Here is an 18626-nt window from a genome sequence, read left to right on the forward strand (position 1 = left end):
CGCTCCTGAAGAGCCCACCGATCCTGAAGAGCCTGACGCTCCTGCTGATCTAGCTGCTCCTGAAGAGCCCGCCATTCCTGCTGATCTAGCCGCTCCTAAGGAGCCTGCAGCTCCTGAAGAGCCTGCCATTCCTGAAGAGCCCGCCGCTCCTGCTGATCTTGCCACTCCTGAAGAGCCTGCCGCTCCTGAAGAGCCCACCGATCCTGAAGAGCCTGACGCTCCTGCTGATCTAGCTGCTCCTGAAGAGCCCGCCATTCCTGCTGATCTAGCTGCTCCTGAAGAGCCCGCCATTCCTGCTGATCTAGCCGCTCCTGAAGAGCCCGCCATTCCTGCTGATCTAGCCGCTCCTGAGGAGCCTGCAGCTCCTGAAGAGCCTGCCATTCCTGAAGAGCCTGCAGCTCCTGAAGAGCCTGCCATTCCTGCTCATCTAGCCGCTCCTGAAGAGCCTGCAGCTCCTGAAGAGCCTGCCATTCCTGAAGAGCCCGCCGCTCCTGAAGAGCCTGCCGCTCCTGCTGATCTTGGCACTCCTGAAGAGCCTGCCGCTCCTGCTGATCTTGCTGCTCCTGAGAAGCCTGCAGTTCCTGCACCTGCACCTGGGCCGCTGGGCAGTGGAGAACCATTTCAGGCATCATCACCCCCTAGGGCTCTGCCCCCTCTGCACCCTCCTACACCTTCTCCAAAATCCCACCATAAATCCCCTCCCCTACCCGAAGTTGACTTCCCTACCCCTGAATTTGCTTTTGTTTTGTTTTTCTTTAGTTTAGTTTATTTGTTTTACATCATTTATGGCATCCTGTATTTTTCCATTTTCCACTTCCTTTAATAAAATACAGATTTTTTTCCCTTTTAAATTGTGCATTTCAGGAACATTAAGTGCATTCCCATGCTGTCCGACCATCACTACCATGTAGTTTTATGCTCTTTACGCTATTTATGCCCGTGAAGTACATCCCACCACGGCCTCAAACCCCTCATCTGGGCACTCCTGGGCATGCACACTCCTGGGCCTACACAATCCTGGATCTGTACACTCCTGGGCCTTCCCTGGCATGGGCCTTCTCTGGCCCTGGCTTGCACACTACTGGGCCTGCACACTCCTGGATTGCACACTCATGGGCCTACACACTCCAGGACATGCACAATCTTGAGCCTGAACACACCTGGGCCTGTGTACTCCTGATTTTGCACACTCCTGGGCCTGAACACTGCTGGGCCTGCACAGCCCTAGGCCTGTACAATCCTGGGCCTGCACACTCCTGTCTCTGCACACTCCGGAGTCTGCACACGCCTGGGCCTGCACACTCCTGGGCCTGTACACCCCTGGGCCTGCACCCTCCTTGGCCTGCACACTCCTCTGTCTGCACACAGCTGGGCCTGCAAACTTCAGGGCCTGCACTCTACTTGGCCTGCACACTACTGGGCCTGCTCCCTCCTATGCCTGCACACTCCTGGGCCTGCACACTCCTGGGCCTGCCCTGTCCCTGGCACCAGCCTCCTTCACCCCAACGGTGCCACTCACACGGCTGCGGCGTCTAGCCAGGAGCCCCCAACCGAAACCCCTCCCGAGGGACCCCCTTGCCGGCCCCCAGGGAAGCAGCGGGGCTCCTCTTACCTGCGAGGCGGAGACGTAGTCCAGCTGCAGCCTGACGTCCAGCTGCCGGGCGTGCAGGGCCAGCGTGCATGAGGGCAGCAGGATGGCCGTGATCGGCTGGAAGCTGCCCCCCGAGCCTCTACCGCCCCTTGGGGAAGAGGAGGAGGAAAATCCACGTCAGTGCCAAGAACACAGGACCCATCCACAGAGGGCCCCTCAGGTGTGACAACCCCAGAGGCGCCCGCAGCCGACCTGGACTGAGAGCCACTTTTCTCGCGGAAGCTCAAGGACCTATGCTGAGCCTCCCTCTCCCTCCCTAAAGAGGGAAAACCCAGAGGCTTTCTAACTTTGCACTCACTGTCCATGTATCAGCCATGTCTAGTTTACCTGCACACTCCAGGGCCTGTACGCATCTATCCTTACACACTCCTTGCCTGCAAACTCCTGGGCCTCCTCCCTCCTGTACCTACACACTCCTGGGCCTGCACCACCCAGGGCCTGCCCTCTCCTGGGCCCGCACAATCCCTCGAGTGCACACTCAGGGCCTGCACACTCATGGGCCTTCCCTCTCCTGGGCCTGCCTCCAATTCGCCCGGCCCTCTCATGGACCTCCACACTCCTGGGCCTGCACACTCCAGAGCCTGTGTTCTCCTAGGCCCGCACACTCCTGGGACAGCACACACCTGGGCCTACACACTCCTGGACCTGCGCACACCTCGGCCTGCATGAACCTGGGCTTGTACACTCCTGGGCCTGTTACCACTTATGCCTGTGCACAGCTAGGCTTGTTCCCATCTGTGCCGGCACACTCCTGGGGCTACACACGGATTGAAATACACAGCCCTAGGCCTGTACAATACTGGGCCTGCACTCTCCTGTCTCTGCACACTCCGGTCTGCACACTCCTTGGCCTGCACACTCCTGAGCGTACTCCCTCCTGTGCCGGCACACTCCTAGGCATGTACACGCCTGGGCCTGCCCTCTGCTTGGTGGGTATGGTCATGGGACTCCCCATTCCTGCGCCTGAACACCCTTGGGCCTGCCCTTTCTTGGGCCTGCACACTCTGGGGCCTGACGTCCCCTGGTTCCAGACACTACAGGGACTGAACACTCCTGGGCCTGCACACTGCTGGGTATGCACAGCCGTGGGCCGCACACTCCTGTCTCTGCACACTCCGGTGTCTGCACACTCCTGGGCCTGTACACTCCTGGACCTGCCCTGGACTGGGCTTGCACCCTCCTGGGCCTGCACACTCCAAGGCCTGCACACTCCTGGGTCTGCACACTACTGGGGCTGCTCCCACTTGTGCCTGCACACTCCTGGGCCTGCACACTCCTTGCCCTGCACACTCCTGGGGGTGCACACTGCTTGGTCTGCACACTCCTGGGCGTGCACATTCCAGGGATTGTCCTCTCCAGGGTCTGCACATTCCTTGGCCTGCACCTTCCTTGTCCTGTGCACTCCTCTGTCTGCACACTCCTGGGCCTGCACACTCCTTGGCCTGCAAACTCCAGGGCCTGCACACACATGGGCCTGTACACTCCTGGGCCTGCCCTGGCCTGGGCCTGCGTATTCCTTTTCCTGCACACTCCACTGTCTGCACACTCCTGGGCCTGCCCTCTCCTGGACCTACAAAATGTTGGGCCTGCACACACCTGGGCCTGTATACCCCTGGACCTGCACACACCTGTGACTGATCCCTCCTGTGTCTGCACACTCCAGGTCCTGCACACTCCTGGGACTTCCCTCTCCTGGGCCTGCCCCAAATTCGGCCGGCCCTCTCCTGGACCTGTACATCCTTGGGCCTTCACACTACTGGGCCTGCTCCCACTTGTGCCTGCACACACCTGGGCCTGCACACTCCTCGGCCTGTAGACTCCAGGATATGCACTCCCCTGTCTCTGCACACTCCGGTGTCTGCACACTCCTTGGCTTTCACACTCATTAGCCTACTACCACCTGTGCCTGCACACTACTGGGCCTGCTCCCACCTATGCCGACACACTTCTTCGCCTGTCCCTCCTGTGCCGTCACAATCCTGGGACTGCACACTCCTGTCTCTGCACACTCCAGTGTCTGCACACTCCTGGTCCTGCACACCCCTGGATATGTACACTCCTGGGCCTTCCCTGAAATGGGCCTTCTCTGGTCCTGGCTTGCACACTACTGGGCCCGCACACTCCTGGATTGCACACTCATGGGCCTGCACACTCCAGGACTTGCACAATCTTGAGCCTGAACACACCTGGGCCTGTATACTCCTGATTTTGCACACTCCTGGGCCTGAACACTGCTGGACCTGCACAGCCCTAGGCCTGTACAATCCTGGGCCTGCACACTCCTGTCTCTGCACACTCCGGAGTCTGCACACGCCTGGGCCTGCACACTCCTGGGCCTGTACACCCCTGGGCCTGCACCCTCCTTGGCCTGCACACTCCTCTGTCTGCACACAGCTGGGCCTGCAAACTTCAGGGCCTGCACTCTACTTGGCCTGCACACTACTGGGCCTGCTCCCTCCTATGCCTGCACACTCCTGGGCATGCACACTCCTGGGCCTGCACACTCCTGGGCCTGACCTGTCCCTGGCACCAGCCTCCTTCACCCCAACGGTGCCACTCACACGGCTGCGGCATCTAGCCAGGAGCCCCCAACCGAAACCCCTCCCGAGGGACTCCCTTGCCGGCCCCCAGGGAAGCAGCGGGGCTCCTCTTACCTGCGAGGCGGAGACGTAGTCCAGCTGCAGCCTGACGTCCAGCTGCCGGGCGTGCAGGGCCAGCGTGCATGAGGGCAGCAGGATGGCCGTGATCGGCTGGAAGCTGCCCCCGGAGCCTCTACCGCCCCTTGGGGAAGAGGAGGAGGAAAATCCACGTCAGTGCCAAGAACACAGGACCCGTCCACAGAGGGCCCCTCAGGTGTGACAACCCCAGAGGCGCCCGCAGCCGACCTGGACTGAGAGCCACTTTTCTCGCGGAAGCTCAAGGACCTATGCTGAGCCTCCCTCTCCCTCCCTAAAGAGGGAAAACCCAGAGGCTTTCTAACTTTGCACTCACTGTCCATGTATCAGCCATGTCTAGTTTACCTGCACACTCCAGGGCCTGTACGCATCTATCCTTACACACTCCTTGCCTGCAAACTCCTGGGCCTCCTCCCTCCTGTACCTACACACTCCTGGGCCTGCACCACCCAGGGCCTGCCCTCTCCTGGGCCCGCACAATCCCTCGAGTGCACACTCAGGGCCTGCACACTCATGGGCCTTCCCTCTCCTGGGCCTGCCTCCAATTCGCCCGGCCCTCTCATGGACCTCCACACTCCTGGGCCTGCACACTCCAGAGCCTGTGTTCTCCTAGGCCCGCACACTCCTGGGACAGCACACACCTGGGCCTACACACTCCTGGACCTGCGCACACCTCGGCCTGCATGAACCTGGGCTTGTACACTCCTGGGCCTGTTACCACTTATGCCTGTGCACAGCTAGGCTTGTTCCCATCTGTGCCGGCACACTCCTGGGGCTACACACGGATTGAAATACACAGCCCTAGGCCTGTACAATACTGGGCCTGCACTCTCCTGTCTCTGCACACTCCGGTCTGCACACTCCTTGGCCTGCACACTCCTGAGCGTACTCCCTCCTGTGCCGGCACACTCCTAGGCATGTACACGCCTGGGCCTGCCCTCTGCTTGGTGGGTATGGTCATGGGACTCCCCATTCCTGCGCCTGAACACCCTTGGGCCTGCCCTTTCTTGGGCCTGCACACTCTGGGGCCTGACGTCCCCTGGTTCCAGACACTACAGGGACTGAACACTCCTGGGCCTGCACACTGCTGGGTATGCACAGCCGTGGGCCGCACACTCCTGTCTCTGCACACTCCGGTGTCTGCACACTCCTGGGCCTGTACACTCCTGGACCTGCCCTGGACTGGGCTTGCACCCTCCTGGGCCTGCACACTCCAAGGCCTGCACACTCCTGGGTCTGCACACTACTGGGGCTGCTCCCACTTGTGCCTGCACACTCCTGGGCCTGCACACTCCTTGCCCTGCACACTCCTGGGGGTGCACACTGCTTGGTCTGCACACTCCTGGGCCTGCACATTCCAGGGATTGTCCTCTCCAGGGTCTGCACATTCCTTGGCCTGCACCTTCCTTGTCCTGTGCACTCCTCTGTCTGCACACTCCTGGGCCTGCACACTCCTTGGCCTGCAAACTCCAGGGCCTGCACACACATGGGCCTGTACACTCCTGGGCCTGCCCTGGCCTGGGCCTGCGTATTCCTTTTCCTGCACACTCCACTGTCTGCACACTCCTGGGCCTGCCCTCTCCTGGACCTACAAAATGTTGGGCCTGCACACACCTGGGCCTGTATACCCCTGGACCTGCACACACCTGTGACTGATCCCTCCTGTGTCTGCACACTCCAGGGCCTGCACACTCCTGGGACTTCCCTCTCCTGGGCCTGCCCCAAATTCGGCCGGCCCTCTTCTGGACCTGTACATCCTTGGGCCTTCACACTACTGGGCCTGCTCCCACTTGTGCCTGCACACACCTGGGCCTGCACACTCCTCGGCCTGTAGACTCCAGGATATGAACTCCCCTGTCTCTGCACACTCCGGTGTCTGCACACTCCTTGGCTTTCACACTCATTAGCCTACTACCACCTGTGCCTGCACACTACTGGGCCTGCTCCCACCTATGCCGACACACTTCTTCGCCTGTCCCTCCTGTGCCGTCACAATCCTAGGACTGCACACTCCTGTCTCTGCACACTCCAGTGTCTGCACACTCCTGGTCCTGCACACTCCTGGGCCTGTACACTCCTCTGTCTGCTCACTCCTGGGCCTGCCCTCTCCTGGGTCCGCACAAATCCTCGTGTGCACATTCCAGAGCCTGCAAACTCCTGGGCCTTCCCTCTCCTGGGCCTGCCCCCTATTCGGCCGGCCCTCTCCAGGACCTGCACATTCTTGGGCCTTCACACTACTGGGCCTGCTCCCACTTGTGCCTGCACACACCTGGCACTGCACACTCCTCGGCCTGCTCCCTCCTGTGCCTGCACACTCCTGGGCATGCACACTCCTGGGCCTGCACACTCCTGGATCTGTACACTCCTGGGCCTTCCCTGCATGGGCCTTCTCTGGCCTAGGCTTGCACACTGTTGGGCCCGCACACACCTGGATTGCACACTCATAGGCCTGCACACTCCAAGACATGCACAATGTTTAGCCTGAACACACCTGGGCCTGTATAATCCTGATTTTGCACACTCCTGGGCCTGAACACTGCTGGGCTGCACAGCCCAAGGCCTGTACAATCTTGGGCCTGCACAATCCTGTCTCTGCACACTGCGGAGTCTGCACACGCCTTGGCCTGCACACTCCTGGGCCTGTACACTCCAGGACCTACACCCTCCTTGGCCTGCACACACCTTTGTCTGCACACTCCTGGGCCTGCAATCTTCAGGACCTGCACACTCCTGGGACAGCAGACACCTGGGCCTTCATACTCCTGGACCTGCGAACACTCGGGCCTGCATGAACCTGGGCTTGTACACTCCTGGGCCTGCAAACTTCAGGACCTGCACACTCCTGGGACAGCAGACACCTGGGCCTTCACACTCCTGGACCTGCGCACACTTGGACCTGCATAAACCTGGGCTTGTACACTCCTGGGCCTGCTCCCATCTATGCCTGCACACTCCTAGCCCTGTTCCCACCTGTGCCGGCACACTCCTGGGCCTGCACACTCCTGTCTCTGCACACTCCAGTGTCTGCACACTCCTGCTCCTGCACACTCCTGGGCCTTCCCTGGCCTGGGCCTGCACCCTCCTTGGCCTGCACACTCCTCTGTCTGCACACTCCTGGGCCTGCACACTCCTGGACCTGCACAATGTTGGGCCTAAACACACCTGGGCCTGTACACTCCTGGACCTGCACACTCCTGTGACTGATCCCTCCTGTGTCTGCACACTCCTGGGCCTGCACACTGCTGGGCCTGCCCTCTCCTGGGCTCGCACAATCCCTCGTGTGCACACTCAAGGGCCTGCACACTCCAGGGCCTGTACGCATCTATCCTTACACACTCCTTGCCTGCAAACTCCTGGGCCTCCTCCCTCCTGTACCTACACACTCCTGGGCCTGCACAACCCAGGGCCTGCAGACTCCTGGGACTGCACACACCAGGGCATGCACTCTCCTGGACCTGTGCACACCTGGGCCTGCACGAACATTGGCCTGTACACTCCTGGGCTTCCACACTCCTGTACCTGCTCCCTCCTGTGACTACATACTCCTCGGCCTACAAACTCCTGGTCCTGAACACTCCTGGGCCTGAACACTATTGGCACTGCACACTCTTGGGACAGCACACTTCTGGCCCTGCACACTCCTGCGCCTTCCAATTCCTGGGCCTGCCCCCAATTCGGCCGGCCCTATCCTGCACCTGCACACTCTGGGCCTGCACACTACTGGGACTGCTCCCACTTGTGCCTGCACACACCTGGGTCTGCACACTCCTCGGTCTGCTGCCTCCTGTGCCTGCACACTCCTGGGCATGCACACGCCTGGGCCTGCCCTCTGCTTGGTGGGCACGGTCCTGGGACTCCCCATTCCTGCGCCTGAACACCCTTGGACCTGCCCTTTCTTGGGCCTGCACACTCTGGGGCCTGACGTCCCCTGGTTCTGCACAGTACAGGGGCTGCACACTCCTGGGCCTGCACACTGCTGGGTCTGCACAGCCCTGGGCCTGCACACTCCTGTCTCTGCACACTCCGGTGTCTGCACACTCCTGGGCCTGAACACTCCTGGACCTGCCCTGGACTGGGCCTGCATCCTCCTTTGCCTGCACACTCCATGGCCTGCACACTCCTGGGTCTGCACACTACTGGGGCTGCTCCCACATGTGCCTGCACACTCCTGGCCCTGCACACTCCTGGGGGTGCACACTGCTTGGTCTGCACAGTCCTGGGCCTGCACGTTCCAGGGATTGTCCTCTCCAGGGCCTGCACACTCCTGGGCCTGCACCCTCCTTGTCCTGCGCACTCCTCTGTCTGCACACTCCTACCCCTGCACACTCTTGGGCCTGCACACTACTGGGCCTGCTCCTACGTGTGCCTGCACACACCTGGGCCTGCACACCAGCCCTCTGTGGGGCCCTTCCTTTGCTGAGTCTGTGCATGAGCTCCCTGTGATGCCAGCCCACAGAGGTGACAGGTGCAGTAGGTGTTTGTGGTTCTAGAGACATGATGGCTCTCCTAGGAAGCCGGGTCCAGATGATCCCCACTGCGCCGATGGGGGATTGGGGAGACCCTGAGAAGCAGGTGGCTTGTCCAGGGTGACAGCACTGCTGGCGGGGGAGCCGGGTCTGAAGCCAGCTGTGTCATCAGAGCTGTGACCCTGGCTGCATCCAGGCCTCCCCAGGGCTATAGGAGGGGCCGAGTTGGTGTCACTGGGTGGACATGGCATGGGGTGGGAAGTGAGCCATCAACAGCCCAAAAAGGCCCTTGGGGAGCTTTGTGTAAGGAGGAAGCTTGGGGAAGGGGACCCCAGGAAGTGACCTCACTTCCCTGGCAACAGAGCCCAACACAACTTGGGACCCAGGTCACCAGGCACCCGCTGTGTAGAGAAGGACACTTCTCAACTGACTTGGCTGGTGAACTCAGCTCAGCTCAGACATGTTTTGTTGCATCCCAAGATCCCGAGGTCGCGGCCCGCGGAAAGCCCGCAGCAACGGCCTTTGCCAACAGTGCCGACAGTGGGTCGGGTCTCACCCCAGGCGCCTCTGGCCTTTTGGCCAGAGGGACCGAAAGGTAACACAGGGAGGCCCAGGGCAGGCCCGCCCAGGCCGGGCCACCACTCAGACCCCACCCGGGTGGCCCCACAGCCCCTTCCTGACTGGTGGCGGTGGGGCAGTCATGTTGGGGGGGTCCTGCCTCAAGCAAGAGCAGGCTGAGGAAGGGTCAGAGGCCTGGGGGGCCGATCACGTCACCAACCTGGGTCCAAGCGGGCTGGCTGGGATGTGGAGAACCGGGGCAGGGCCCTGCTGCCCGAGGTGGCGCCCATGCCCTAGGGTGTGTCTCTTGCCTCCCGGGTGACTGAGATGACCAAGGTCCCAGTCTGATCAGGCAGCAGACGGTCGAGTGGGGCAGAAGCAAGAGTGGTCCTGGCCAGGCAGGGCTCTGAGACCTGCGGGCCGGGCCGGCTGCCGGTCACTGTCATTGCAGAGCCAGACACCGCAGGATCCGGGGAACCAGGACACTCATGCCAGCTCCCCAAGTGAGGGGCTGGTGTGCCACACTGTGGAAGGCCAGCACAGGCTCCGGAAGAGTCTGGGTATGAAGGGCTCCCCACCACCACAGCCTCCTGCCCAGACATCGCCCAGGTCTCTCCCCAGGATCTTGCCTGCAGCTCCTGAAGAGCCTGCTGCTCCTGCTCATCTAGCCGCTCCTGAAGAGCCTGCCACTCCTGCTGATCTTGCCGCTCTTGAACAACCTGCAGCTCCTGAAGAGCCTGCCTCTCCTCCTGATCTAGCCGCTCCTGAAGAGCCCGCCGCTCCTGAAGAGCCCACGGCTCCTGAAGAGCCTGCCGCTCCTGAAGAGCCCACCGATCCTGAAGAGCCTGACGCTCCTGCTGATCTAGCTGCTCCTGAAGAGCCCGCCATTCCTGCTGATCTAGCCGCTCCTGAGGAGCCTGCAGCTCCTGAAGAGCCTGCCATTCCTGAAGAGCCCGCCGCTCCTGAAGAGCCCGCCGCTCCTGAAGCGCCTGCCGTTCCTGCTGATCTAGCCGCTCCTGAAGAGCCCGCCATTCCTGCTGATCTAGCCACTCCTGAAGAACCTGCTGTTCCTGCTGATCTAGCCGCTCCTGAAGAGCCTGCAGCTCCGGAAGAGCCTGCCGCTCCTGCTGATCTTGCCACTCCTGAAGAGCCTGCCGCTCCTGAAGAGCCCACCGATCCTGAAGAGCCTGACGCTCCTGCTGATCTAGCTGCTCCTGAAGAGCCCGCCATTCCTGCTGATCTAGCTGCTCCTGAAGAGCCCGCCATTCCTGCTGATCTAGCCGCTCCTGAAGAGCCCGCCATTCCTGCTTATCTAGCCGCTCCTGAGGAGCCTGCAGCTCCTGAAGAGCCTGCCATTCCTGAAGAGCCTGCAGCTCCTGAAGAGCCTGCCATTCCTGCTCATCTAGCCGCTCCTGAAGAGCCTGCAGCTCCTGAAGAGCCTGCCATTCCTGAAGAGCCCGCCGCTCCTGAAGAGCCTGCCGCTCCTGCTGATCTTGCCACTCCTGAAGAGCCTGCCGCTCCTGCTGATCTTGCTGCTCCTGAGAAGCCTGCAGTTCCTGCACCTGCACCTGGGCCGCTGGGCAGTGGAGAACCATTTCAGGCATCATCACCCCCTAGGGCTCTGCCCCCTCTGCACCCTCCTACACCTTCTCCAAAATCCCACCATAAATCCCCTCCCCTACCCGAAGTTGACTTCCCTACCCCTGAATTTGCTTTTGTTTTGTTTTTCTTTAGTTTAGTTTATTTGTTTTACATCATTTATGGCATCCTGTATTTTTCCATTTTCCACTTCCTTTAATAAAATACAGATTTTTTTCCCTTTTAAATTGTGCATTTCAGGAACATTAAGTGCATTCCCATGCTGTCCGACCATCACTACCATGTAGTTTTATGCTCTTTACGCTATTTATGCCCGTGAAGTACATCCCACCACGGCCTCAAACCCCTCATCTGGGCACTCCTGGGCATGCACACTCCTGGGCCTACACAATCCTGGATCTGTACACTCCTGGGCCTTCCCTGGCATGGGCCTTCTCTGGCCCTGGCTTGCACACTACTGGGCCTGCACACTCCTGGATTGCACACTCATGGGCCTGCACACTCCAGGACATGCACAATCTTGAGCCTGAACACACCTGGGCCTGTGTACTCCTGATTTTGCACACTCCTGGGCCTGAACACTGCTGGGCCTGCACAGCCCTAGGCCTGTACAATTCTGGGCCTGAACACTCCTGTCTCTGCACACTCCGGAGTCTGCACACGCCTGGGGCTGCACACTCCTGGGCCTGTACACCCCTGGGCCTGCACCCTCCTTGGCCTGCACACTCCTCTGTCTGCACACAGCTGGGCCTGCAAACTTCAGGGCCTGCACTCTACTTGGCCTGCACACTACTGGGCCTGCTCCCTCCTATGCCTGCACACTCCTGGGCATGCACACTCCTGGGCCTGCACACTCCTGGGCCTGCCCTGTCCCTGGCACCAGCCTCCTTCACCCCAACGGTGCCACTCACACGGCTGCGGCGTCTAGCCAGGAGCCCCCAACCGAAACCCCTCCCGAGGGACCCCCTTGCCGGCCCCCAGGGAAGCAGCGGGGCTCCTCTTACCTGCGAGGCGGAGACGTAGTCCAGCTGCAGCCTGACGTCCAGCTGCCGGGCGTGCAGGGCCAGCGTGCATGAGGGCAGCAGGATGGCCGTGATCGGCTGGAAGCTGCCCCCCGAGCCTCTACCGCCCCTTGGGGAAGAGGAGGAGGAAAATCCACGTCAGTGCCAAGAACACAGGACCCGTCCACAGAGGGCCCCTCAGGTGTGACAACCCCAGAGGCGCCCGCAGCCGACCTGGACTGAGAGCCACTTTTCTCGCGGAAGCTCAAGGACCTATGCTGAGCCTCCCTCTCCCTCCCTAAAGAGGGAAAACCCAGAGGCTTTCTAACTTTGCTCTCACTGTCCATGTATCAGCCATGTCTAGTTTACCTGCACACTCCAGGGCCTGTACGCATCTATCCTTACACACTCCTTGCCTGCAAACTCCTGGGCCTCCTCCCTCCTGTACCTACACACTCCTGGGCCTGCACCACCCAGGGCCTGCCCTCTCCTGGGCCCGCACAATCCCTCGAGTGCACACTCAGGGCCTGCACACTCATGGGCCTTCCCTCTCCTGGGCCTGCCTCCAATTCGCCCGGCCCTCTCATGGACCTCCACACTCCTGGGCCTGCACACTCCAGAGCCTGTGTTCTCCTAGGCCCGCACACTCCTGGGACAGCACACACCTGGGCCTACACACTCCTGGACCTGCGCACACCTCGGCCTGCATGAACCTGGGCTTGTACACTCCTGGGCCTGTTACCACTTATGCCTGTGCACAGCTAGGCTTGTTCCCATCTGTGCCGGCACACTCCTGGGGCTACACACGGATTGAAATACACAGCCCTAGGCCTGTACAATACTGGGCCTGCACTCTCCTGTCTCTGCACACTCCGGTCTGCACACTCCTTGGCCTGCACACTCCTGAGCGTACTCCCTCCTGTGCCGGCACACTCCTAGGCATGTACACGCCTGGGCCTGCCCTCTGCTTGGTGGGTATGGTCATGGGACTCCCCATTCCTGCGCCTGAACACCCTTGGGCCTGCCCTTTCTTGGGCCTGCACACTCTGGGGCCTGACGTCCCCTGGTTCCAGACACTACAGGGACTGAACACTCCTGGGCCTGCACACTGCTGGGTATGCACAGCCGTGGGCCGCACACTCCTGTCTCTGCACACTCCGGTGTCTGCACACTCCTGGGCCTGTACACTCCTGGACCTGCCCTGGACTGGGCTTGCACCCTCCTGGGCCTGCACACTCCAAGGCCTGCACACTCCTGGGTCTGCACACTACTGGGGCTGCTCCCACTTGTGCCTGCACACTCCTGGGCCTGCACACTCCTTGCCCTGCACACTCCTGGGGGTGCACACTGCTTGGTCTGCACACTCCTGGGCCTGCACATTCCAGGGATTGTCCTCTCCAGGGTCTGCACATTCCTTGGCCTGCACCTTCCTTGTCCTGTGCACTCCTCTGTCTGCACACTCCTGGGCCTGCACACTCCTTGGCCTGCAAACTCCAGGGCCTGCACACACATGGGCCTTTACACTCCTGGGCCTGCCCTGGCCTGGGCCTGCGTATTCCTTTTCCTGCACACTCCACTGTCTGCACACTCCTGGGCCTGCCCTCTCCTGGACCTACAAAATGTTGGGCCTGCACACACCTGGGCCTGTATACCCCTGGACCTGCACACACCTGTGACTGATCCCTCCTGTGTCTGCACACTCCAGGTCCTGCACACTCCTGGGACTTCCCTCTCCTGGGCCTGCCCCAAATTCGGCCGGCCCTCTTCTGGACCTGTACATCCTTGGGCCTTCACACTACTGGGCCTGCTCCCACTTGTGCCTGCACACACCTGGGCCTGCACACTCCTCGGCCTGTAGACTCCAGGATATGAACTCCCCTGTCTCTGCACACTCCGGTGTCTGCACACTCCTTGGCTTTCACACTCATTAGCCTACTACCACCTGTGCCTGCACACTACTGGGCCTGCTCCCACCTATGCCGACACACTTCTTCGCCTGTCCCTCCTGTGCCGTCACAATCCTAGGACTGCACACTCCTGTCTCTGCACACTCCAGTGTCTGCACACTCCTGGTCCTGCACACTCCTGGGCCTGTACACTCCTCTGTCTGCTCACTCCTGGGCCTGCCCTCTCCTGGGTCCGCACAAATCCTCGTGTGCACATTCCAGAGCCTGCAAACTCCTGGGCCTTCCCTCTCCTGGGCCTGCCCCCTATTCGGCCGGCCCTCTCCAGGACCTGCACATTCTTGGGCCTTCACACTACTGGGCCTGCTCCCACTTGTGCCTGCACACACCTGGCACTGCACACTCCTCGGCCTGCTCCCTCCTGTGCCTGCACACTCCTGGGCATGCACACTCCTGGGCCTGCACACTCCTGGATCTGTACACTCCTGGGCCTTCCCTGCATGGGCCTTCTCTGGCCTAGGCTTGCACACTGTTGGGCCCGCACACACCTGGATTGCACACTCATAGGCCTGCACACTCCAAGACATGCACAATGTTTAGCCTGAACACACCTGGGCCTGTATAATCCTGATTTTGCACACTCCTGGGCCTGAACACTGCTGGGCTGCACAGCCCAAGGCCTGTACAATCTTGGGCCTGCACAATCCTGTCTCTGCACACTGCGGAGTCTGCACACGCCTTGGCCTGCACACTCCTGGGCCTGTACACTCCAGGACCTACACCCTCCTTGGCCTGCACACACCTTTGTCTGCACACTCCTGGGCCTGCAATCTTCAGGACCTGCACACTCCTGGGACAGCAGACACCTGGGCCTTCATACTCCTGGACCTGCGAACACTCGGGCCTGCATGAACCTGGGCTTGTACACTCCTGGGCCTGCAAACTTCAGGACCTGCACACTCCTGGGACAGCAGACACCTGGGCCTTCACACTCCTGGACCTGCGCACACTTGGACCTGCATAAACCTGGGCTTGTACACTCCTGGGCCTGCTCCCATCTATGCCTGCACACTCCTAGCCCTGTTCCCACCTGTGCCGGCACACTCCTGGGCCTGCACACTCCTGTCTCTGCACACTCCAGTGTCTGCACACTCCTGCTCCTGCACACTCCTGGGCCTTCCCTGGCCTGGGCCTGCACCCTCCTTGGCCTGCACACTCCTCTGTCTGCACACTCCTGGGCCTGCACACTCCTGGACCTGCACAATGTTGGGCCTAAACACACCTGGGCCTGTACACTCCTGGACCTGCACACTCCTGTGACTGATCCCTCCTGTGTCTGCACACTCCTGGGCCTGCACACTGCTGGGCCTGCCCTCTCCTGGGCTCGCACAATCCCTCGTGTGCACACTCAAGGGCCTGCACACTCCAGGGCCTGTACGCATCTATCCTTACACACTCCTTGCCTGCAAACTCCTGGGCCTCCTCCCTCCTGTACCTACACACTCCTGGGCCTGCACAACCCAGGGCCTGCAGACTCCTGGGACTGCACACACCAGGGCATGCACTCTCCTGGACCTGTGCACACCTGGGCCTGCACGAACATTGGCCTGTACACTCCTGGGCTTCCACACTCCTGTACCTGCTCCCTCCTGTGACTACATACTCCTCGGCCTACAAACTCCTGGTCCTGAACACTCCTGGGCCTGAACACTATTGGCACTGCACACTCTTGGGACAGCACACTTCTGGCCCTGCACACTCCTGCGCCTTCCAATTCCTGGGCCTGCCCCCAATTCGGCCGGCCCTATCCTGCACCTGCACACTCTGGGCCTGCACACTACTGGGACTGCTCCCACTTGTGCCTGCACACACCTGGGTCTGCACACTCCTCGGTCTGCTGCCTCCTGTGCCTGCACACTCCTGGGCATGCACACGCCTGGGCCTGCCCTCTGCTTGGTGGGCACGGTCCTGGGACTCCCCATTCCTGCGCCTGAACACCCTTGGACCTGCCCTTTCTTGGGCCTGCACACTCTGGGGCCTGACGTCCCCTGGTTCTGCACAGTACAGGGGCTGCACACTCCTGGGCCTGCACACTGCTGGGTCTGCACAGCCCTGGGCCTGCACACTCCTGTCTCTGCACACTCCGGTGTCTGCACACTCCTGGGCCTGAACACTCCTGGACCTGCCCTGGACTGGGCCTGCACCCTCCTTTGCCTGCACACTCCACGGCCTGCACACTCCTGGGTCTGCACACTACTGGGGCTGCTCCCACATGTGCCTGCACACTCCTGGCCCTGCACACTCCTGGGGGTGCACACTGCTTGGTCTGCACAGTCCTGGGCCTGCACGTTCCAGGGATTGTCCTCTCCAGGGCCTGCACACTCCTGGGCCTGCACCCTCCTTGTCCTGCGCACTCCTCTGTCTGCACACTCCTACCCCTGCACACTCTTGGGCCTGCACACTACTGGGCCTGCTCCTACGTGTGCCTGCACACACCTGGGCCTGCACACCAGCCCTCTGTGGGGCCCTTCCTTTGCTGAGTCTGTGCATGAGCTCCCTGTGATGCCAGCCCACAGAGGTGACAGGTGCAGTAGGTGTTTGTGGTTCTAGAGACATGATGGCTCTCCTAGGAAGCCGGGTCCAGATGATCCCCACTGCGCCGATGGGGGATTGGGGAGACCCTGAGAAGCAGGTGGCTTGTCCAGGGTGACAGCACTGCTGGCGGGGGAGCCGGGTCTGAAGCCAGCTGTGTCATCAGAGCTGTGACCCTGGCTGCATCCAGGCCTCCCCAGGGCTATAGGAGGGGCCGAGTTGGTGTCACTGGGTGGACATGGCATGGGGTGGGAAGTGAGCCATCAACAGCCCAAAAAGGCCCTTGGGGAGCTTTGTGTAAGGAGGAAGCTTGGGGAAGGGGACCCCAGGAAGTGACCTCACTTCCCTGGCAACAGAGCCCAACACAACTTGGGACCCAGGTCACCAGGCACCCGCTGTGTAGAGAAGGACACTTCTCAACTGACTTGGCTGGTGAACTCAGCTCAGCTCAGACATGTTTTGTTGCATCCCAAGATCCCGAGGTCGCGGCCCGCGGAAAGCCCGCAGCAACGGCCTTTGCCAACAGTGCCGACAGTGGGTCGGGTCTCACCCCAGGCGCCTCTGGCCTTTTGGCCAGAGGGACCGAAAGGTAACACAGGGAGGCCCAGGGCAGGCCCGCCCAGGCCGGGCCACCACTCAGACCCCACCCGGGTGGCCCCACAGCCCCTTCCTGACTGGTGGCGGTGGGGCAGTCATGTTGGGGGGGTCCTGCCTCAAGCAAGAGCAGGCTGAGGAAGGGTCAGAGGCCTGGGGGGCCGATCACGTCACCAACCTGGGTCCAAGCGGGCTGGCTGGGATGTGGAGAACCGGGGCAGGGCCCTGCTGCCCGAGGTGGCGCCCATGCCCTAGGGTGTGTCTCTTGCCTCCCGGGTGACTGAGATGACCAAGGTCCCAGTCTGATCAGGCAGCAGACGGTCGAGTGGGGCAGAAGCAGGAGTGGTCCTGGCCAGGCAGGGCTCTGAGACCTGCGGGCCGGGCCGGCTGCCGGTCACTGTCATTGCAGAGCCAGACACCGCAGGATCCAGGGAACCAGGACACTCATGCCAGCTCCCCAAGTGAGGGGCTGGTGTGCCACACTGTGGAAGGCCAGCACAGGCTCCGGAAGAGTCTGGGTATGAAGGGCTCCCCACCACCACAGCCTCCTGCCCAGACATCGCCCAGGTCTCTCCCCAGGATCTTGCCTGCAGCTCCTGAAGAGCCTGCTGCTCCTGCTCATCTAGCCGCTCCTGAAGAGCCTGCCGCTCCTGCTGATCTTGCCGCTCTTGAACAACCTGCAGCTCCTGAAGAGCCTGCCTCTCCTCCTGATCTAGCCGCTCCTGAAGAGCCCGCCGCTCCTGAAGAGCCCACGGCTCCTGAAGAGCCTGCCGCTCCTGAAGAGCCCACCGATCCTGAAGAGCCTGACGCTCCTGCTGATCTAGCTGCTCCTGAAGAGCCCGCCATTCCTGCTGATCTAGCCGCTCCTAAGGAGCCTGCAGCTCCTGAAGAGCCTGCCATTCCTGAAGAGCCCGCCGCTCCTGAAGAGCCCGCCGCTCCTGAAGAGCCCGCCGCTCCTGAAGCGCCTGCCGTTCCTGCTGATCTAGCCGCTCCTGAAGAGCCCGCCATTCCTGCTGATCTAGCCACTCCTGAAGAACCTGCTGTTCCTGCTGATCTAGCCGCTCCTGAAGAGCCTGCAGCTCCTGAAGAGCCTGCCGCTCCTGCTGATCTTGCCACTCCTGAAGAGCCTGCCGCTCCTGAAGAGCCCACCGATCCTGAAGAGCCTGACGCTCCTGCTGATCTAGCTGCTCCTGAAGAGCCCGCCATTCCTGCTGATCTAGCTGCTCCTGAAGAGCCCGCCATTCCTGCTGATCTAGCCGCTCCTAAGGAGCCTGCAGCTCCTGAAGAGCCTGCCATTCCTGAAGAGCCCGCCGCTCCTGAAGAGCCCGCCGCTCCTGAAGCGCCTGCCATTCCTGCTGATCTAGCCGCTCCTGAAGAGCCCGCCATTCCTGCTGATCTAGCCACTCCTGAAGAACCTGCTGTTCCTGCTGATCTAGCCGCTCCTGAAGAGCCTGCAGCTCCTGAAGAGCCTGCCGCTCCTGCTGATCTTGCCACTCCTGAAGAGCCTGCCGCTCCTGAAGAGCCCACCGATCCTGAAGAGCCTGACGCTCCTGCTGATCTAGCTGCTCCTGAAGAGCCCGCCATTC

General features: G+C 61.3%; 1 protein-coding gene across 3 annotated transcripts in view; it reads right to left on the bottom strand.

The window, feature by feature from the left end:
* LOC140690624 (uncharacterized) overlaps positions 1-18626 on the bottom strand; it is a 51472-nt gene that overhangs the window by 8219 nt on the left and 24627 nt on the right. Inside the window, exons 1-2 of one of the 3 annotated variants that reach the window (XM_072952501.1) lie at positions 11954-12018; positions 4306-4432 (exon numbers count right to left, since the gene is read on the bottom strand). In XM_072952501.1, the coding sequence (XP_072808602.1) occupies positions 4306-4375 (70 nt within the window). In that variant the 5' untranslated portion in view covers positions 4376-4432; positions 11954-12018. Of the gene's footprint in view, positions 1-4305; positions 4433-9570; positions 9732-11953; positions 12019-17218; positions 17412-18626 lie in introns of those variants that run through there. The other 2 variants (XM_072952499.1, XM_072952502.1) reach the window with 2 other exon arrangements.

Source organism: Vicugna pacos, chromosome 31, assembly GCF_048564905.1.
Source record: "Vicugna pacos chromosome 31, VicPac4, whole genome shotgun sequence".
Lineage (NCBI taxonomy): Eukaryota > Metazoa > Chordata > Mammalia > Artiodactyla > Camelidae > Vicugna > Vicugna pacos.